General features: G+C 38.0%; 5 protein-coding genes across 5 annotated transcripts; 3 read left to right on the forward strand and 2 right to left on the reverse strand.

Moving 5' to 3' along the window:
- Positions 1–1,680: 1,680 nt before the first annotated feature.
- LOC106336363 lies at positions 1,681–4,125 on the forward strand (the record flags this gene model as incomplete). The annotated part of the gene is given in 11 exon segments (XM_013775175.1): positions 1,681–2,074; positions 2,152–2,177; positions 2,279–2,371; positions 2,464–2,534; positions 2,726–2,946; positions 3,181–3,257; positions 3,344–3,400; positions 3,488–3,555; positions 3,656–3,762; positions 3,846–3,916; positions 3,987–4,125. Coding segments are annotated over 11 exon segments (1,317 nt in total), but the record flags the coding sequence as incomplete, so codon positions are not given.
- Positions 4,126–4,398: 273 nt separating this feature from the next.
- Positions 4,399–10,765, reverse strand: LOC106336362 (peptidyl-prolyl cis-trans isomerase CYP20-1-like). The gene is made up of 7 exons (XM_013775174.1): positions 10,642–10,765; positions 5,449–5,518; positions 5,302–5,349; positions 5,188–5,211; positions 4,924–5,106; positions 4,751–4,826; positions 4,399–4,669 (listed from the first exon to the last, which is right to left on the reverse strand). Exons 1-7 carry the CDS (start codon positions 10,759–10,761, stop codon positions 4,531–4,533), a joined length of 660 nt encoding a protein of 219 aa, XP_013630628.1. The 5' UTR covers positions 10,762–10,765; the 3' UTR covers positions 4,399–4,530.
- A 3,303-nt stretch (positions 10,766–14,068) lies between these two features.
- LOC106329744 (phosphoinositide phospholipase C 1-like) lies at positions 14,069–16,734 on the forward strand. Its single transcript, XM_013768393.1, has 7 exons — positions 14,069–14,374; positions 14,500–14,696; positions 14,792–14,927; positions 15,074–15,559; positions 15,979–16,134; positions 16,217–16,303; positions 16,423–16,734. The coding sequence occupies exons 1-7, from the start codon at positions 14,069–14,071 to the stop codon at positions 16,732–16,734; spliced, it is 1,680 nt and encodes a 559-aa protein (XP_013623847.1).
- A 1,146-nt stretch (positions 16,735–17,880) lies between these two features.
- LOC106328751 (protein PSY1-like) lies at positions 17,881–18,446 on the forward strand. The gene is made up of 2 exons (XM_013767259.1): positions 17,881–18,043; positions 18,129–18,446. Exons 1-2 carry the CDS (start codon positions 17,959–17,961, stop codon positions 18,263–18,265), a joined length of 222 nt encoding a protein of 73 aa, XP_013622713.1. The 5' UTR covers positions 17,881–17,958; the 3' UTR covers positions 18,266–18,446.
- Positions 18,447–18,451: 5 nt separating this feature from the next.
- LOC106328750 (selT-like protein) lies at positions 18,452–20,170 on the reverse strand. The gene is made up of 4 exons (XM_013767258.1): positions 19,879–20,170; positions 19,737–19,810; positions 18,827–19,145; positions 18,452–18,727 (listed from the first exon to the last, which is right to left on the reverse strand). The coding sequence occupies exons 1-4, from the start codon at positions 20,062–20,064 to the stop codon at positions 18,623–18,625; spliced, it is 684 nt and encodes a 227-aa protein (XP_013622712.1). The 5' UTR covers positions 20,065–20,170; the 3' UTR covers positions 18,452–18,622.
- Positions 20,171–21,440: the final 1,270 nt, after the last annotated feature.

The following is a 21,440-nucleotide window of genomic DNA, read 5'->3' on the forward strand; positions in this document are numbered from 1 at the left end:
TTAATATTTCTAAACTAGATTTATAGCTGAACAATGGTACGTTGTACCTCCATGCATGTTATTCTTTTTTGTAATATTTTTAATTGTGGTTCAGCTGTTTGCCGTCCACTGCTGAGAGTGAAAGTAGTCGATCTGAAACCAGCCTGACGCATTATCCTCCAACTTTGGCACCCACCAGACTCAGGACTTCGCTCAAATCAAACAGATAACTCTCAGTTTGGATGGAGAAGCTCAGAAATATGCCACACAAGAACCAACCCCTGGGCTGAAGCAGTGTCCCACCATCTTATTGTCCCCATTCGGCTCACAAGCTCTCATTACATTGTTCGACATCTCTGCATGTTCGCACACGAATTTGGTTTTTAGGAAATTCTAATATAATGGTTTAGATTTATATATTAGAAATGTAAATATATGGTCCCAATAAAATTATAAATTAATAATTTATATGTATATATGTTTTATATAAGTAAAAACATATTATTATATTATTTTTTTTATATTCACAATGTAATTATCTTTATATTTTCTTAAAACTATATATATATTTATTAGATTAAGTAATATTATATCTAGAACCACATTTCAGTTATGCAATATATATTATATACACCAAATATTATAATAGAATTAATATAAATGTTAAATTTTAAAAAATAACAATTAATGTCTATACATCAAAATCAAATATTTTTTATCTTAAAATAAAAAGTCTAAATAAAGAAACTTTTGTAAATTAATATCTCTAGAAATTAATAAAATTTTAAACTCCTAACATTATTAATTTATAAAAGTTCTACTGATATCCGGTGTTCATTAGGAAAACAGAAGACATCCGTCAAATAGTTTGCCTCTTACAGTGATTTCTTTATTTTTTTATTATTCTATACTACTCAATTCTTAAAACATTTTTTTTTATCCTGGAGAACTCCCTGTAACTTATATTTGGCATTTTATTTCCATTAAATAATATTTCATTCACCCATATTGTCTTTTATCAAATCACAATATAATTTTCTTCTGTGTTTTGTTGGTTAAAATACATGGGAAACTCACTTTTAAATTTGCATATCATAATTTTCTATTGGAAACTTTTAGTTAAATGTTTTAGATTAATCTATTATATATATGATTTACTTACATAAGATTAAGATTGAGATTGAGATTAAAAGTTAAGGCATCCATTGATTTTTTTTTGTTTTGTAATTTTAAATGAATTTGTTAACAAATTCTATTTTGTTCTATTTTTTTGTGGTAGGTCATTAAAACAATTCTACAAATCTGCTTGTTCTTTTTGAGTATCTAACATTGATAACATTTTATCTTTTTCATAAATCCTTTTTGTCTGATGTTTTTATATGTGTATGGTATATTTCTCAAAACTTGCATAAAATAAAATGATATATAGTAAATAAATTTGAAAGATAAATAAAAATAATAATTTAAAATATATATAATCATCAAGTATATATATTATTAATATTTATAATTTATATTTGTAATAAACTATTTAACTATCAGCGCGAAAACGCGGATTTGTTTGCTAGTAAAGTATAAAGAGAATGGCTATACCTAATTGAGCATATCACGAAGCAAAACTCTTTAACAATATTTTTTTATAAGATCTCACCATGAATGCTGCTCTTGCGATGATGATGACAACGCAACACCTGCGAAGAGGCTGCCGGAGATTTGAACAAAGCCGCCGAGCTTTTGACGGATCTGGTGGAAAACGGTGATGACCCGTCGACGAGTTCGGGTCAGGAAACCGGGTCTACTTCTGAGTACGGGGCTGGGTCGAGCTCCAGCTGCTGCGGTGATGACGTGGCGAGAGAGAGTTTGTTTATGGGAGGACGAAGCAAGCAGAGTAGAGTTATTGCCGCTACGGGGATAGTGTCTTCCGTGATTGCCAAGGATTACTTGAAGCCGAAGAAAGAGTTTCCTTCTTTTGTGGAAAGGTCTAAAGAGCCCTATGGGAAGAAAGCTGGGGATAGAGAGAAAGCTGAGCAGTTCTTAGCTTCGATGCTTGGAGATGATTGCGAGCTTAGCATGGCTGTTGTTAGAGATGTCTTGTGTGAGTAATGTGCCATGATCATAGTTATGAGTAGAGACTTCATTGTTTGACATGAAAGTCTCTTTTTTTTGTTGCAGGTCAATGTGGCTACGATGTCGACAAGGTAAGCAGATTGTCTTCAAAACTTACATGGGGGCAGTATTGGTATATGCTGATACTGGCCCGTCTATGTATTTTAAAGTTTGATATTTTGTTTCTTCTTAGGCCTTGAATGTGTTGCTTGACATGTCTTCTTCTTCATCAACTAATGATGATTCAATAAGTGGTAGATGTTCGGCCATAGGATTCAGCGATAGTGTAAGTTATTTACCTTTTTTGTTTTCTTTACAGATCTGTTTTGATATATATTTGACAGAATAAAAGTGCAATCTCCCGAAAATATTTAGCAGCTGGCGGATACATCATTTGATACTGATACTTCCGAAAGTGAGCCAAGTTTCTGGGGAGGCTATAGTCCAAGGTACTTCTTTTTGATTCATAAGCCTTCTCCTAGTTATTGCTGTTCACATATTGTTACAACATAAACTATTACATTCATGAATACACAGATGTTTAAAATAACATTTGAGACAGACAAAACATTTAGTATTGTTCAATATTGTGGAAGAAGTCATAACTAAAAATATGGCCTGTTGTTTTTTCTCATGGTAGGGATTACTCGAAAGCTCTCATGAGTGATCCTTTTGCAACTAGACAAGGAAGTTGTGAGCCTTTTCATCCACAAAAGGTGTTGGAGTCTCTGTTCAACATTCCCCAGAGTACTAAACACGAACCAAAGACAATGAGTTGGAGAAACGTCGCAAAGAAAATGCAGTCACTTGGGATTGATGCTTCTTCATCTAGTGGTGAAGGTTCCCAGCCTGAAAACTATGGTATTTTACTATGACTTTAGTATCTGCTTATTTGGCTGCAAATAGAAGGCTCATTTTGCCATGAGTTTTCAGGCTCTGAGCTTCTGATGTTTGGTGTTTTTACCCGATGAAACACTTGGCATTTTTTGCTATGGTGTCATTGGCAACATCTGAGGTCTCGACTGCTTGTTTGTGTCGCAACTCTTGAATTAATTGCATTACCAATCGATCCATACATGTGTTGCAGACTTGCAGTGAAGGATGGTGGATATCATGAGCTTAGAAAAGGTGCAAATGACCAGTGGAATGTAACGAAGTCATACTATCAAAAAGTAAGTTTTACTTGGTTCCATATCTCTAGCACCGGTGGACTCCTTAACATAAAATAACAACTAATGCATTTATAACTTGGTCGAAGCCTGCAGAAGCATATTCGAAAGGAGGGAGGGCTCATGCGGCTTACCTTTCTGAAAAGGTGCACCTCATGGGTCTTATATGTTTCATGCTATTGCAGCAACCTCTTTGGAAGCGAGTCATAACCTTGTGTCCTTATTCTTATTAGGGGAGAGCGGCATCTAAATTAGCTCAGCGAGCAGATGAGAGGGCAAGCCAAGATATATTCGTCGCTAGGTTAGCTGTTTTTAGGCATTATAGAAGTTATGCTGATGATATGCTTTCACCTTGGATTTTTATTGTGGACTAAGCCATCGTTGGATCTATATTTATGCAGAAATAAGGGTATAGAGAATGTGATAACCATTGATCTGCATGGTCAACATGTTAAACAAGCAATGAAGCTATTGAAGATGCATCTCTTGCTCGGAGCATATGTCCCTTGTAAGTGTACTCACCAAACTCAGTTACAAGTCTTTTCTTCTTTTACGATATATTCTTCTCTAACAAATTGTGAAATGAACCAGCCATTCAGACACTACGTGTGATCACAGGATGTGGGTCTCATGGGTTTGGGAAGTCCAAAGTGAAACAATCGGTAAGTTTCTTCAACACCACAACCAAGAATTGAGTACTGCAGTTAAGGTATATTGATTGTTGATGATCAGGTGACGAAGCTGCTAGAAAGGGAAGGAGTTGGGTATTGTGAAGAGAACAGAGGAACATTACTGATCAAGCTTGAGGGATGTAGTAGAGAGTTCAGTTTCTTAGACACAGAGAGTGACTCTGATTTAAGTTAAAACTAAACTCAGGTTTTAGCTTTAGATCTTATAATTATATCTCTCTGTCTATATATCTCATTCTAGCTGTGTGCAAAGTAAATGTTAAGCAACACTTCTCTTCCTTAGTCATCCTTTTTTCTATTTTCACATTATCTAAGAGTTATGAAACACTTTGGCTGACACAAGACAGTAACATACTTTGTTCATAAACTTTTACTTTTAGGTTACAACTTAGAACACAACTCCTGGGTTCTAACATTTGTAAATCTGGATTGAGTTATAAGCAGACAGAAAGAGATAAAAAGCAGAATGGTTTAATCTTTTATTAAATGGCTAAGATGGTCGTTTTAAACATAAAAGTCGTTCAAAGCACTAAGCACAGGAGCAATGGAGGATCAGATGGAGAAAACAGCTACATGAGAGAGTTGAGTTACAGAGGAAGCTCGCCACTGTCAACAATCACAACTTTACTCTTAGGAGTTCCACTCTGACTCCCCTCAGCTTCGATCTTGTACACCACGTCCATTCCTGTAACTACCTTCCCGAACACTACATGCCTCCCGTCCAACCTGTACACAAGTCCTCAGCTTTCTAATATAAAAAAAATGATCAAAAAACAAATCTTGAAATCCCACTGATCATGTACTCACCAGCTTGTTGTTACTGTCGTGATGAAAAACTGTGATCCGTTGGTGTCTTCACCAGCGTTTGCCATTGATAGATACCCTGTGAATTAAAAAAAAAAAAGATCAGGTTACTAAAACCTCACTTAAGGCCTTTTGACATTGTGAACAGAGAATAGTGAAGAAGCAAAAGCACCAACCTGGACCAGTATGCTTGAGTTTGAAGTTCTCATCAGCAAACTTCTCGCCATAAATAGATTCACCTCCCATACCATTTCCATCAGTAAAGTCGCCTCCCTGGAGCATAAAGCTTGGTATGATCCTATGGAAGGAACTCCCCTTGTAATGTAGAGCCTTCCCTTTCTTCCCTACTCCTTTCTCCCCTGTGAGAATACACTTTATGCTAAGCTTTCATTTCAAGGTATAGATTATTCGATTGACATTAAGATATTTTGTTCTCTTACCTGTGCACAAAGCTCGGAAATTCTCTGTAGAAACAAAAAAAAAAATCAGAAAGTTAAGTCCTTTTATGAATGTTTCACTCAGAGCTAAGCTGGTACAAGAAGGGTAAAGGGTACCTGCAGTTTTAGGGACTGTCTTGCTAAATAGACCCATGACAATACGACCTGCATAAAAATAATAAAAAGATGAGGTCTTTTTTAACACAAAGCAGCACAAGTAGTAAGTGCACCACCAAGATGCATCATCAAAATAAGGTCATTTACCAGCTTCTTTGCCATTAATTTCGACATCGAAATAAACCTTGTTTGTGATCTTTTCCTTTGACTTTTTGGCCTGAATCATCCACATATCAAATACAATTCACTATCATCAGCCTCATTTTACATATACATTTGTGACACATCATGCAATCCCAATCTTAAAAGGAACAAATTCAGACAAACAGTACGTTATTCCACTTCCTGAATCTCTTACGTCGCTTGTTTAAACCATTATAGATTTACCATAAGACATATATCAGTAAATAAACCTCATTCTCATTAATTAAGAAAATGTACAGAGAGGTGAGTTTATATACAGGACTAAACCGGAATCAATCTCGGTATGACTCAATATGTACTGTACCGGACTCAATATACAAGTATGACTCTATATACAATAACAGTCCCCCTCAAGATGGGACAAAGATATTAAGAAGACCCATTTTCCCCATTAGTCTCTGAAACGGTGCTGGATATAGAGGTTTAGTGAAGGGATCTGCCAATTGTAGATCAGTCCGAACATGAAGAAGCTTGTAGATACCAGCCACCAAGCGTTCCCGCACACTATAACAATCCATCTCCACGTTCTTAGTACGCTCGTGAAAGACGATATTGTGAGCAATATGAATCGCAGCAGCGTTGTCGCAGAATAACAGAGATGGCTTCAACAGAGGCAAACGTAACTCAGTGAAGAAGTTAGTAAACCAAAGTAAATCATCAGTGACAACCGAGAGACTGCGATACTCAGCTTCAGCAGAGCTCTTCGCAACAACCTGTTGTTTCTTTGACTTCCAAGCGATCAATGAAGAACCAAGGAAAATACAGAAACCAGACGTTGAGCGACGAGAATCTTGACATGAACCCCAATCCGAATCTGCAAAAGCCTGCATCTGCATTTCAGCTTGAGAAGAGTAGAACAGCCCTTGGCCAATTGTTCCTTTAACATAATGCAAAACTTTAAGCAGAGCCTGATGATGGCTTTTACGAGGAGCAGAGGAGAATTGACTGAGCTTGTTGACGGCAAAAGTGATATCAGGTCTTGTAATTTGAAGATACATAAGGCGACCAATTAGCCGACGATAAGCACCAGCACCAACAAAATCACCTCCAGTTTCGGTTGAAAGTTTCACAGCAGGGTCCATAGGGATGGAAGAAGGCTTGCAGCCAAGTAAGCCCGTATCATCAAGAAGATCAAGTGCATACTTACGCTGACATATATGAATGCCCTCAGTAGATCGCGCAATCTCAAGACCGAGAAAATATTTCATGATACCAAGATCACGAAGTTTGAAACAAGACTTGAGCTGAGTCTTGAGGAGATCAACGGCCGTGTCATTGTTACTGCAGATAATAATATCATCCACGTAGACAATAACACAGAGGAACAAAGAGGGTGCATGCTTGAGAAAGCACGTATGATCAGAGTAAGTTTGAATGAAGCCCAAAGATGTAAGAGTAGTAGAGAACTTGAGGAACCATTGCCTTGATGCTTGTTTGAGTCCATAGAGGGATTTGTGAAGCTTACAAACAGCATGAGGAGGCAATGAGTCCCCCTTTCGTGATGCATATCCCGGAGGTAATTGCATATAAATCTCTTCATCAAGATCCCCATTCAAGAAGGCGTTAGAGATGTCCAATTGGTGCAAGGAGAAATTATGAATGGCTGAAAGGGCAAGAATAAGCTTTACAGTAGTAAGCTTGACCACAGGGGAGAAGGTTTCATGATAATCTACTCCTTCCTGCTGAGTAAAACCCTTGGCAACCAACCGTGCTTTATACCGCTCGACTGTACCATCAGCGTTGAATTTTACTTTGAAAACCCACTTGCAACCAATAGGAGTTTTGTCCGGAGGAAGAGTGCAGATTTCCCAAGTGCCAGTTCCTTCCAAAGCATCAATCTCAACGTCCATTGGATCATCCCAAACCAGAAGTTTCTTTGCCTCATAATAGGTTTTGGGTTCTTTGATTTAATCGATGGCAACTAAAAAAGATAAGTATAAAGGAGAAATCTTGCCATACGATAAGAATTGAGATATTTCATGAAGGGTTGAAGATCCTATTGCATTACAATAGTAATCTTTTAGGTAAGCAGGCTGTTTAGATCTCCTGTTAGATGTTTGAACAGAAGGTTCAGTGACATCGGTAGGAACTGCAGTGGGCAGATTCTCTACAGAAGATGAATGAGAAGAAGTCTCATCATCAGGAAGTGATGTTACAGGAGTCTTAGGAATCTGATCAGGAAAAAAGCTCGAAAAATCAGAAGAGAGACCAGAACCTACTAATGGAAAGAGCTCTTCATGAAAAACAACATGACGTGAGATGTGAATAGAGTTGTTTTCGATGTCAAGAAGTTTATAACCCTTGACACCAGCAGGATATCCGATGAGGATACATGCTTTAGCTCGGGGATCAAACTTATGTCTGTTCTTAGGGGAAGTTGAAATGTAGCATAAGCAGCCAAAAGATTTAAGCTGAGTGTAATCAGGAATTTTATTTGTGAGTTTTTCAAAAGAACTTTTATCGTTGAGAATAGGGGCAGGAAGACGATTGATGAGGTGAACTGCAGTGAGAATGCAGTCACCCCAATAAGAGAGGGGAATGTGGGATTGAAAAAGAAGAGATCTAGCAACATTTAAAATGTGCTGATGTTTTCGTTCCACGACGGAGTTTTGTTGAGGGGTTTCGGGACAGGAGTGATAAGAAATAATCCCTTTGGAATTATAAAAGGAAGTGAATTTGAGCTCAGGTGCATTGTCGGACCTAACTGCCTTAACCCTCCTATCAAACTGAGTCTCAACCATAGCTATGAAGTTAGGAAACACGGTAAGCACATCAGACTTAGACTTAAGTAAGTAAACCCAAGTTGCCCGAGAACAATCATCGACTATGGTGAGAAAATACCTAAACCCATCATGTGTTGGAACTGAAAATGAACCCCAAGTATCTATATGAAGGAGATCAAAAGGGTTCCCACTTAAGTTGTTTTGAGATGTGAAAGGAAGATGTTTCTGTTTCGATAAGTGGCAAACTTTACAATGAATATCTGATTTACTTTGCTTAGGGAAATCTAAAATGTTTTGCATAGTTTGTAATTTGGACATAGATGGGTGCCCTAGACGTTTATGCCACGTATCTAAACTAGAAACAGAAGCAACAATTATTGGAGACGATATACCTGGAGAAGATAAAGACTCTATATCCAGGAAGTAAAGGTTGGCAACTTCTCTACCCATTCCAATCATTAATTCCCGTGTAGGATCCTGAATACCACCAGAAAATTCATCAAACCAAAGACGACAGTGAAGACGTTTGGTGAGACAGCTTACGCTAAGGAGGTTAAACTTAAATTGAGGAATATACAGAACATCAGATAGACGAAGATCACTACCCAACTCTATGGAACCTATTCCGACAATGTCAACCATTACTCCATTAGGAAGCGAACAGAAGTATCAGGGAGGGATTTAAACGATAGGAAAGAAGATTTTTGGTGGCAGATGTGATTAGTAGCGCTAGAGTCAATGACCCATGCGTTAAGGGCTGTGATGTTTTGGTTTGTGGAACAGACATAAGGCCTATCTAATCCGGTGAAAGAACAAAGAATGGAGGGATGAAAGTTACCGGAGATAGGACAAGTGGTTGAAGAAGATGAAGGTATGGAAGCTGAGACAGAGTGAACTTCTGGAATGGGATGAGACGCAGGAGGCTGAAGCTTGTTGCTGAGGAAAGAAACCAACTGCTGAATCTGCTGTGGTGAGAGATCCTCAGACGTAGTCTCAACCAACTGAACACTGTCATTAACTACAATATTTGCTGAAACCGCAGGAGAGAATCTGTCAATGCTATCAACCTTAGGAGATGGTTTCATGCTGTTTGGATAACCATGCTTTTTATAGCACCGGTCAACAACATGTCCAGGACGGTGACAGAATGAGCAATAGGGACGATCCTTCCTTTGGTAACCAGTAGAATTGACGTGTGTCGAGGCAGGAGACTGAGAGACTTGAAAAGCTGCAGCAGTATTAGCACCAGCAGCCAACTGAATGCAAGCTTCCTTCTGACTGTCTTCTTGATCAAGTAGATTATATATCTCTGAAAAAGAAGGTAGAGTCTTTTTCATGAGAATCCTGCTTCTGATGCTCTCATAGTTATCATTCAATCCCATCAAGAAGTCTATGATGCGATTAGTCTCACGCTCAGCTAATAGCTCTTCAACTGTGTGATTAGTGGTCTGAATGTTAGACAGCTCTTCCCACATTGACTGAGTCCTTGTGTGATATGAAGATAAAGATAGACTGCCTTGATGAAAAGTCTGAATTTGATGACGAAGCTTGTACAAACGAGGAAGATTGGACTTGTGATAGCGCGTATGGAGATCATTCCAGATATCAGAAGCATTCTTGAAATAAACTCACCTCTCTGTACATTTTCTTAATTAATGAGAATGAGGTTTATTTACTGATATGGTATAAGAGCAACAGAATCTCATTCCCTAACAAACTCTTCCGCGATTCGATTTCACCGGCGTCTCATCGGCGTTTCTCCGGCGTCTCATCGGCGCTTCATCGGCGTTCTTCTTCGCCACCGTACTCTGATCTTTCCGTTTCTTGCAACACTCACCATTCTCCCGTGCAATTTCAGCTCTCGATCTTCAAAATCAGCTGCGATTGATATCAATGGGAAAGCGGAACTGCAAGTCACGCTATCGTCGTTCTTCTCCAGATCCTCCTGGATCTAGATCCGGATCTCCATTAACTCCCGGTGCTCTCTCTGTTTCACATGCGCCGCGCGATAGTCAAGGAGCTCCTCCTCGTGTCAGTCCTATGCGATCTTCCCCTTCTTCATCCTCAGATCGTTTTGAGGTATCAAACTCTCCCGATAACATCCATTCGCCCTATCATCTACATAACTCCGATCAACCTAGCTCTGATACCATATCAGTAAATAAACCTCATTCTCATTAATTAAGAAAATGTACAGAGAGGTGAGCTTATATACAGGACTAAACCGGAATCAATCTCGGTATGACTCATATGTACTGTACCGGACTCAATATACAAGTATGACTCTATATACAATAACAACATAAACAATCGCAATTCAATTCGGTAATATCTATCTAGAGATCCCTCCTGTGATAACTCAATACAAGATATTTGCTGCAATCGATCGAATAATGAGGCTCATAAAATGTACCTGAATAGTAGTTAGGGTTCCCAGAAGAAGAAGACTCCATAGAAGCAGCTTCACTGACCTCGCCATCTCACTCGCACCCCTCAAACTGTTTCTCTCTATTTTTCTGTCAACTTTTTGCATTTTTATTTCAATCTGTGCGTAAACAAAGAACACGTCGATATCCAATCATATTCCGCCATCTGTAAGATATGGGCCATACATAGAACAAGTAATGGAATTAAATTAGTTGTTACGGTCCATATATCTACTACCTACCTGGCTTGATCAATGTAATGGCACATTCTAAGACTTTGGGGTTTTCAATAATGGGCCCTTGTAGAACTCTTCTCAGGTACATTTTGCTAATTACTGGACTGGGTAAGTTACGCACATCTAAACTACTATTTCACACTCTTTATACTATTTTGATTACCATCATATTCTTTTTTTTTCTTTGTTGATAACCCGAGGATATCTGAACCAAAGACCCGACTAATCTCCTGAGATCCGACTCACCAGTGTGATTGTTCAATGTAGGAGTTAGATATCCACTGTACGGCCACCTAAATTGATAAATCTAAGTGGTAGGCTTCGAACCAGAGTGTTAACCACATTTTTGAGTCCACCGTAGCACCTGACCACACCCGCATGTTAAATCATAGTACTCATGGTCAAACCTGATTCTGTAACCATGTTCAGCTTTGTTAAGCAAACTAAATCTAGTGTGGATATAATAAACTACTCTTTAACAAGTTGTCTCTTCTTTTCTAAGAAGAAAACTACTGACCATATAACAAATTTTGACATGCTCGGTAGTATACTTAAACTGGCCATAAACATATATAATTGCATAAAACAAATGTTTGTCCATGTGTTTAGCACCCAAAAGCTGTATAGAATGTGTAGTCATGGCCGATCCTCACAGAATTTTTTTTTTTTTTTTTGCTAACTGAGTATCCTGGCCCCATCGAGGTGGTCCAGACTAGAGACCGAAGTGAACATAGACGCTGCCAGGGCATCACCATGTGGCTCACCGTGTAACGGTCTTCGGTCTCGGGTGCTGCAGCCCACATGTAAATTCCGCAGTGGCCAAGGCTCGAACCCAGGGGCGATCCTCGCAGATTTAATGGAGCATAGATATTTTAAAATAGATTTTGATTAAAAGTTGCTATAATTTGAATGCCATGGGACATGTATACTAATTCTTTAATTTGAGAATCAAGAGAAATGTTTCATCAGATTTTGCCTGAAACCGACCAAATGTGTACACGAAATATGCATTAAAACGAGTAATGACTTTTTAGGAAATAATGTGTGAATGATTTAGAGAACAAGATTCCTAGGACTAGTAAGCCAACTACGAGAAGAAGAAAAAGGCAATAGATTCTTCGACATACAATAATGGAGAACAACACACAAACAAATGCAATACCGAAGGAAATAGATCCCCATATTGGTTAGACATGGTACTAATTAACTGTGTGTTTTTTTTTACAGATTATGGTACAAAGATGATTAATAATATTAAGTGCCCTCCTAGATAATCTTTTGTATAAATTATAGATCCATAACGTTTTGAAGCTCTTAATCTTTTGTAATATGTTTCTATCAAAATCTTTTTGATTATTCGAAAGAAAAAAACAAATGAGGTGGTGGTGGTTGTGACAGGATGTCTTTGCGTTTCTTCTGTTTTCTTTTGCTTTAGACTGGATTTATTCTGTTGGAAGTAGCAGACTCTGTTCGGCTTTACAGATCTACGGCAGACGAAGGTCTTGGTCGATGTGGCACTCCAGTAGTATAGTCCCGACGAATTTCTCAGCTTCCGGAAAATCTTTTTTTACGCTATACTCTGTTTGTTCCGGTTTGGATCAACATGTTCTTTGATTTGACCCGTTTATTTTTTTTTGTCCTTTTATTTTCTAGCTGCATGTAACTTTTTTTTAGAACAAAAAATTTAAGTACGAAGACTTAAAAAAAAAAAAAAAAAAACCCAATGAGGTATCCTGAAACATGTAGAAACACGACTTTCAAACTTACCAATCCTTGTGTGTGAACTAGGTGTCACATCTTCAACAGTGTTGATAGGCAATTGAAAAGTATGAAAGAACATATATGTTTGATTGTTTCCTATGGGCTATGACAGTAAATACAGTACTGGTGACAAAATGACAATATATTAGAATATTTTTTCTTTTACAAAATGACTATATATTAGAATTTTTTTTTTCTTGTCAAACAATATATTAGAATTAGACCATTATTATTGGTGAAACTGTAATAAATTTCTCAAAATATATTTTAACAGCTAAAAACATTAACTAATAAAAAACTAGAACGAATTCGTTCTCACCATTGGAAAAAAATCGTTCTCACCTTTTGACATTCTTTAAATTACTTTTAATAACTTTATTTTAAAAGACTTATGGAAATATTTTCTAATGTGCATGCCATGCCGTCAGGGGTGGGTCTGATTGATTTCAACAAATATAAGACGGGACGAGGTAGTTCACTTGGTAAGGACCCCGTGGGCCAATTGTCATGCTCACGGGTTCGACGCTAGACGGAGGCGAACTGTCCATTCTGTCATCAAATGCGGTACTGGGTGTTGGGCCTTGTCCCCAGCCCAGGTAAAGCCTTTCCGGGTAAAGTGGACCGCTGCTTAACCGAATCCAGGGGAATGATCCACGTAAGTGGGGAACCCCTGGATTATCAAAAAAAAAATAAAAAAAAAATATATATATATATAAGAAAATTTTGAGCAAGAAAAACAGATGCTCTTATTTCAACAAGTAATACAACAGTTAAATAAAAATTAATAAATTTTATTATTTTATATTGGTTAGTATTCAACAAAGAATATAATATTTTTCTTTTTTCTTCATAAATCTAATGTGAAGTAGAAAAATATACCCTGGACTTCTTTTTTTGGCAACCCTAGACTTTTCTTTATCCTTCACTATTTACCCTATAGTATTTCTTCAATGTTTCCACTTTAAATTATTTTAATACTCACCAATCACGCCTTAGCTGTTTTAATGATTTGATGTAGATGATAAATAAAGTTTTCATCTTTCTATTTTTGAGGACGACTGCGATCGTAACACCAGTTTCTCAGCCATTGGCTCTACCACTGTACCACGTTATTTTACTTTTGATCAACAGCTCTGTTTGGCTTTAAATACTAACTTCAATTCAGACAGCCGACAGAACATCTCTCTCGCGCGTCCAGATTTTAATATAGTTTAAATAGATTATTTTTACTATGAATAGTTCTTTTAATAGTATAAAAGAGGTTCATTGTTAATATATGAGAACGAAACCTCACAGTCTAGAGCAACACATGTGTTACACAAGCACATAAAATCTCTTTGTTTACTTTCTTTCCTTCTTGGGACAGCATCTTCTGTTTCTTTTCTATCCAGTTATAACTCTCACAAGAAACACAAAAATGAAGGTGACATTCAAAGTGTGTTTCTGTTGTGCAAGAAGCTTCAAAGTTAAATCAAGTGAGCCACCTCAAGAAATCAAAACACTTTTCGACAATTACTCCCAAAACGGCAGGATATCTGAAGATGAAATGCTCAGGTTCGTGATCCAAGTGCAAGGAGAAACACACGCTGATTCAAACTACGTGAAGGATATGTTCAACATGCTCAAACATCACGGCGTTTTCCACCCTGGTGGGCTTCATCTTGAAGAATTCTACCGTTACCTCCTCAGCGATTTCAACTCTCCATTACCTCTTTCCGGCGAGGTAAAGTTTTTTTTACGCTAGTTTATTATGTTATTACAAATTATAAAACTGGCTAGATAAAATTTACAATAAATTTTATTTTATTTTTTTAGTTGGATATGTTTCTATGGGATTTTTGTTTTTAGGTTTGGCAAGATATGACTCAGCCTTTATCGCATTACTTCTTGTACACGGGACATAACTCTTACTTGACTGGGAATCAACTCAACAGTAGAAGCAGCACCGAGCCGATTGTGAAGGCTCTGAAAAGAGGAGTTCGTGTCATCGAGCTTGATTTATGGCCTAACTCTTCAGGAACCGAAGCTGAAGTTCGTCATGGCGGGTCTGATACTAACCATTAACTAAAACCCTTCTTGACTCACTCATTGACTTAGTCCTTAGAGAAGTCTGTAACAGTCTGTTTTGAGTTGATCTCAGGACGTTAACAAGTACCGAAGATCTTCAGAAATGTCTTAACGCGGTAAAGGAGAACGCATTTGAGGTGTCTGACTATCCTGTTGTACTTACTTTAGAAGACCATTTGAATCCAGATCTTCAGAAGAAAGTCGCGAAGGTAAGATTCTGATAAATCATGGAATCTTGTTTAAATCACTGAGCTTCATTGATGGTGAAACATTAAAGAAGTTCAGTTTTTAAGAACCCTAATAGTTTACTTGTCACTCCAGGCACCTCACCTTCTAACTAAATGTTTCTTTGTAGATGGTGAGTAAGACTTTTGGAAGAACATTGTTTCGATGCAGGGGCGAATACAAAAAGTGTTTTCCTTCGCCAGAAGCACTCAAGAATAAAATTTTGATCTCAACAAAGCCACCAAAAGAGTATCTCCAGACCCATATCTCTCAAGGAGCAACAACAACTGAATCTGTAAATGCAGAAGAACTGATTCAAGATGAAGATGAGAAGACTGTAGCAGTGGAATACAGAGATTTGATCTCGATTCACGCTGGTAACCGTAAAGGAGGACTAAAGAACTGCTTGAATGGGGATCCTATCCGAGTCATGCGGTTAAGCATGAGCGAGCAGTGGCTAGAAACTCTGGCTAAAACTCGTGGACCCGATATAGTAAAGTTCACTCAGAGGAATATTCTGAGGATATTTCCCAAGACTACACGTTTTGACTCATCAAACTATGATCCTCTCGTTGGATGGATTCATGGTGCTCAAATGGTTGCCTTCAATATGCAAGTAAGAGATTTAGATATCATCTCCTCTCCACTATAGATATAAATTTTCAATAGAAAGGAAAGATTAGTATATACCAGTTAGACAAGGAATGCTTTTAGAACCAACGGGCCTTGGGCTAGTGGCACTTGAGGGATAACCCCAATACGGTGAATCCGCAGTTCGATCCCCGTTGACCACCAGATAATTTAACATTGCATTTCTGAGATCCACAGAATAGTCGGTTGACCTCGGCCGCCGGACACCAGTTAATTCAAAAATAAAGAATGCTTTTAGACAAGTATAATGGGTACTAATCATCATGATGTTTTGATGTTAAGAGATTTAACACGAGGTGTTAGTTTGAGAGATATCTAATGCTAGGGCTATAATATACTTCTTATGTGGGAAATAGATTGTTAACCTTGTTTATTAAAACGCAGAGTCATGGGAAGTTCTTGTGGATGATGCAAGGAATGTTTAAAGCCAATGGTGGATGTGGTTATGTGAAAAAGCCTGATGTTTTGCTCTCTAATGGTCCTGGAGGTGGAAATTTTAACCCTTACAGTCAAGATCTCCAGGTCAAGACAACTCTTAAGGTTTTGTCTCTGTCTGTCAACTTTTCATGCGTTTCTTGGTCCACAAGAAAGCATCTTACTTTGTGAATGTGTATATGATTAGGTGAAGATTTACAGTGGAGAAGGATGGAATCTAGATTTTTCTCAAGATCATTTTGATCGATACTCTCCTCCCGATTTCTACGCAAGGGTGAATGTTCGCTAATATGAAGTAGCTAATAAAATAACTCGGTTTACAGGAGCCCTAATAGGTTACTTGTCATTCAAGTCACTTCACCTGCTATATTATTTTATTTTTAAAAATTTCAGGTCGGAATCGCAGGAATACCTTTAGACACAATAAGTTACAGAACAGAAACAGATACAGACGAATGGTTTCCGGTTTGGAATGAAGAATTCGAGTTCCCATTGCGTGTTCCGGAGTTAGCCCTCCTGTGTATCACAGTCAAAGACCACGACAAGAATTCTCAGAACGATTTCGCCGGCCAGACATGTCTTCCGTTGTCGGAGATCAGGCCCGGAATTCGTGCCGTCCGACTCCATGATCGTCTCGGAGACGTCTTCAAGCACGCGAGACTGCTCGTGCGGTTTGTCTTCGAGCCTCGTGTGTTAAAAAATTAAGTGACGGTAAGCTAGTCGTACGTACTAAGCAAGAGATGCTAGAATAATTGATTAAGATGAGCAAAATTATTAAATTTGTGGTTTTAATTTTATTAAATTTCAAACAGCTGATAATAATATTTGTTTAAAGAGATGATGTGGTCCAGTAATACCAATTGTTTTCATTATGGCAACTCAAACTAAAGCAAAACTTTATTGTGCCATTAGAGCAGCATTAACGCTAGATGTAAAAAGGGTTCTTAGGTAAAAAAGTATATGTGGGCTCCACCAATTTTTTAAAAACCGCCTCTTACAGTTACCAATTAAGAGGCGATTGTTGGTGAGTTTTCGTACTGTTCGCGGACCCTACGGATACGTGACGGCCCGCGATTGATTTGTTTTTAATTTTTTTCTTTTTTAAAGTTAGACAAAAAAAAAAAAAAAGAACCCCAAATGGGATTTTAGTGTTTATGGTGCTCTTATGGAAAATTTATACCAAAAAGCAAAGTTACTTTATCAGGGCAGTTATCACTAAAGAGTAAATGCATAGAGCAAATGTTGAATATGAACAAAATTGTTTTTAATTGATCTCTCACCCAAATTTATCACGTGGCCTTTCACTTTGAATTTGACAATCACCCAATTCTATCACGTAAGCTCTCGTTTTGAATGGTGTCCAAAAAACTGGAAAAAGAATGTTCAGGCCGACATGACATCATGGTTTGTACACGTCATCCCCTAGTTTCACATAAACCTCATAACATGTGTCCTAATATTTGTGGCCTCTGCTTTTTATACCGTATAACGCTCCGACGGCTAATGGGCATTAGCCACCCATGTCCGCTCATTCGACCGTAAATCCAATTTCATATGACAGACGGTGCGTTTATTTTCCAAAGTCCAAGAAATTTGTTTATAGATCTTGCAATCACCACATAACTTTTCTCCGTGTTTTAGTCTTACTCACACACGGTATCGCGAATCACTTCTGATAGGTTACGCATCCTTCCAATACTCTAACTTTGACTCGGGAGTTTTAAAAGGAAAAAGTACGTTACATATTGATTGAGATTTGAAAGGTAAAATCAGTTGGATAGACGCAATATAACACTCAGTTGTCGTTTCTTTATAAACACATGACGGACACGACACGACACGACACGACTCTGTAACAGAAATTTTATAAGATTAATTTCATAACAAAAAAAACAAAAAAAGCTTCGAGTCTCTCTGACCAAAAGAGAGATGAGTTTTGTTGTACGTCTTGCTGTGTTTCTTCTGTTGACGCTTACAGTTACATCTTCATCCCCTAGTTCCGTTTCTGTTCCAGGTTTGGATCTCTTCTCTTTCGTTTTTGTTGGTTTCTACTCAAATCTGTTTCTTGATCTCTGATTGATTTCATTTCGTTTGTCTAGTTGTTGGGAAGATTGGAATCGAAAGGAGGTCGTTGATAGTCAACGTCAAGGATTATGATGGTCCGTCTGCAAACCCAAAACACAATCCAGGCACTCCTCCGGTTACTATCAGCCAACGCAGCCCCGGCAGAGGGTGACCTACCACTTTAGTTAACCCACAAGGGAAGAAGAAATGAATCTCTCAGTTTTACATGTTCAGTTTGTCCGAGATGAAGAAATGAAAATTCTCTGTTTCTACACCTTTCTCCAATATGTATATTGATATCAATATGTGTCTTGTCATTTCCACACAATTTCTTATAAATAAAGTTTCTTGAAGAGGGTGATGTAACCAAAATGATTGAATGAAAGAGTACATGCTAGTTAAAACCAAAGGAACAAGGTATTGATTGCTACATCAGCAGCTTTTTGGGCACATGAGATCGAAACACTACTTGTGGAAAGGGTACACCTTTCATTATCGACATCTTCTTTCTTCTGATGATGATACTACCTCAGTAGCTACCTGAGACGATGCTCGGTCTTGTCAACTTCTTACTGATGAGATCTCTCAGCTCGATCTCTCCCGGGAACCTACCTTCTTTCAATTTAGAAAACACCTGCACATAGAACCACCAGGTGGTACAAGTTACTATGACTGAACTAGTGAACTTTAACATCTTGAAACATTCATTGATAAGTGAGTTTATACTACTGACCAGTTCCCCGTTGCAGAGAACTTCAAAGGCCCCTGAGCTTTGAAGGTAAGACTGCAGAAAGTTTCCGACAAGCCAAGTGGAAGCCATGGATCCAAATCTATTGGCCCTCAAGGAGTTGAACCAAGCAGGTGGCTGCGCAATTCCAATCATGGGGAAAACACGATCACCTGCAACTATCATACCGATAACCCCCATCTGAACAACCGGAACAACCTTAGCTAGAAGGCGCTTTGGTGCTGGTGCTGGGTAGTTCGCGAGAATCACATCCAAACCCGGAAACTCCGTCTCTAACATCTTCTTCATGGTCACTGCAGTTCCCCTGCACGGAGAGAACGAACAAGCTTTTAAAATGCGTAGAACACCAGTCACAATGTTAAAAGCTAGAGAGATGCCTTATGAGAAGAAGTTCAAAAGTTATCAGCTTCTAACATACATGCATATCAACAGGAAATAGGAATCTGATGTGTTAAGTAAGACTCAAGAAGTGTTGCAGCTAAAAATAAATCTTAAAAGAGTAGTCAAGCATGTCGTTTAGCATTGATACATAAGAAACAAAAAAATCAGGGCTTTGTCAAGTTGTATTTCATGATTTCATCTAAGAATCATTCCCATTACCCAGTGAAAATTTTCTAGAAATTCAAATTTTCTAGAAATTCTCCACACACACACACACACACACACACACATGTTAAAGGCAGCGACTTTTACTTGTTAAAGACAGTGAAACTGCATAAAGGCAATGACTTTACTAATTGAAGACACTGTAACATACCAAAGACTAATTGGACATTCATGTAGCTAACTATAATGCACTGTCCAAAGTCCATGGCTAGACTAAATTACAAGAAGCAACATTGAAACAAAAAGCAAAAAAAAAAGAAAACAATGAATAAAATAAAGTTAGAATTACTTGAAAGAACAGGAGACGCAGAAGTTGATCTCAACGGTGTTTCCATAACCAACTGCTCCTAATCCACTTTGTTTCTGCAAGGATCCAAGGGCGATATAAGTACTGAGAGAGATCACAAACAAACATACACGATAATTTATACCTGAGAAGGGAAATCTAGGGTTTCGGGTGTGAACCCAGCCGGAGGCTGCTGGTGAGGGACATGCGGTTGTGGCTGATGAGGACGGTTAGGCGGAGGTTTCGGAGGCGGAGGAGTGAATAGGTTGAAGAGATCCGAGCAAAACAAGAATATCGGTAAACCCAACAATATCAACTGTGCTCTGTCCATGGCGAATATCAATCTCCGATGATCAACAGAGTCAGAAGAGAGACCACCAAGTAACAAAACAAAACCCGATCCAAGTTAGACAAATATATTAGACTTGTCTGGATGCTGGAATAACACTAGACATTAAATCAATAGAATTGACATAAAGCGGGTAATACTTTTCATTTCTATTCAATTAGGCCCAAAAGTTTTTAAAAGTGACAAATTAATCAAACAAAGAGAAGCGACGGAGGTCGTGCGCGGGATTAAAACATATTGGGCTTGCTAAACGGCCAATAGTAGTCACGGATTAACTAAGCTTGTTAAAAAAATACAATCCAATGGGCTTACTAATAAGCCTTTTAGGGTTTTGTAAATAGCAGCCGTTCGTAAACATCCTAAAGACTGGCTGGCATTCTCCACCGTCGACCTCTTTTTTATACGAAATCGAATCACTGGCGATAGTTATGTATCGACTCTTTGTTGGTAGATTTAGTTAGGATATTGGTTTTGTGTCTCATCTCTGGATTAAAAGTTGGCTTCATCAGATAGTCTATGCGGATATGTTCGTTCCCTTGAAGCAATACTAATCGTGTTGCTTTTGTTTTATTTATATATATACTCTCCCTAACCATTCCAGTATCAATACTGTTAATTCTAGTTTGATGCTGCTGATTAGGGAGCATAGCTTGAGCAACTACATGTCTTTTTAGGCTGTATCTGTTTGTTTATTTATGTAGTGGGAAGAGCAGTGATGAGTCAGTTTACAGACCTGTAATGATTGCGGTTATGATCGCATTTAATTATGAACATCTAAGGGACTGAGTTTTTCCATGTCTTTTTCTTTTGTTACTAGTTTTTAGTGTATGTATTTTGTTGTTCATCGTACTTGATTGGCTTCATCAGATAGTCTATGTCGATTTGTCCGTTCCCATATGATTCGTTCCCTTGAAGCAATATCGCTCGTGTTGCTCTTGACTTGATCAATTTCTCCCTAATTATTTCATATTGGTAATTCTAGTATGATGCCTGATTCGGGAGCATAACTTGGGCAGCTACATATATATTTTAATCTATCTTTTTTTATACGGATTGTGGGAAGAACAGTGATGAGTCAATTTACAGACCTGTAATGATTGCGGTAATGATCGCATTTCATTATGAACATCTAAGGGACTGAGTTCTTCCTAGTTTTCATTGTTTTGATATTGCGCTGACATATGATTTAGTATTCTTTTTGTTAATTCAAGTAAGAAGCTTAAGAAGATAAAATATAAATTATTTTGACTAGACCTGTCCAAGGCTTCTGTCTGATTTTCTTTTTGTATTGAAAGATTCGGATTCAGTGAAAATATGTTGTGGATGATGAGAACAAATATGAAAAACAGTTATCCCTG

Source organism: Brassica oleracea, chromosome C3 (assembly GCF_000695525.1).
Source record: "Brassica oleracea var. oleracea cultivar TO1000 chromosome C3, BOL, whole genome shotgun sequence".
Classification (NCBI taxonomy): domain Eukaryota; kingdom Viridiplantae; phylum Streptophyta; class Magnoliopsida; order Brassicales; family Brassicaceae; genus Brassica; species Brassica oleracea.

Coding starts and splice junctions, on each gene's coding strand:
- LOC106328750 (XM_013767258.1), bottom strand. CDS start 20,064: ATGGACAGAGCACAGTTGATATTGTTGGGTTTACCGATATTCTTGTTT. Junction 19,811..19,878: donor CCCTAGATTTCCCTTCTCAG/GTATAAATTATC, acceptor GGATCCTTGCAG/AAACAAAGTGGATTAGGAGC. Junction 19,146..19,736: donor TGCGTCTCCTGTTCTTTCAA/GTAATTCTAACT, acceptor CTCTCCGTGCAG/GGGAACTGCAGTGACCATGA.
- LOC106329744 (XM_013768393.1), top strand. CDS start 14,069: ATGAAGGTGACATTCAAAGTGTGTTTCTGTTGTGCAAGAAGCTTCAAA. Junction 14,375..14,499: donor CATTACCTCTTTCCGGCGAG/GTAAAGTTTTTT, acceptor TTTTGTTTTTAG/GTTTGGCAAGATATGACTCA. Junction 14,928..15,073: donor TTCAGAAGAAAGTCGCGAAG/GTAAGATTCTGA, acceptor GTTTCTTTGTAG/ATGGTGAGTAAGACTTTTGG.
- LOC106336362 (XM_013775174.1), bottom strand. CDS start 10,761: ATGCAAAAAGTTGACAGAAAAATAGAGAGAAACAGTTTGAGGGGTGCG. Junction 5,519..10,641: donor GAACCCTAACTACTATTCAG/GTACATTTTATG, acceptor TGGATGATTCAG/GCCAAAAAGTCAAAGGAAAA. Junction 5,107..5,187: donor TTTCCGAGCTTTGTGCACAG/GTAAGAGAACAA, acceptor GTATTCTCACAG/GGGAGAAAGGAGTAGGGAAG.
- LOC106328751 (XM_013767259.1), top strand. CDS start 17,959: ATGAGTTTTGTTGTACGTCTTGCTGTGTTTCTTCTGTTGACGCTTACA. Junction 18,044..18,128: donor TAGTTCCGTTTCTGTTCCAG/GTTTGGATCTCT, acceptor TCGTTTGTCTAG/TTGTTGGGAAGATTGGAATC.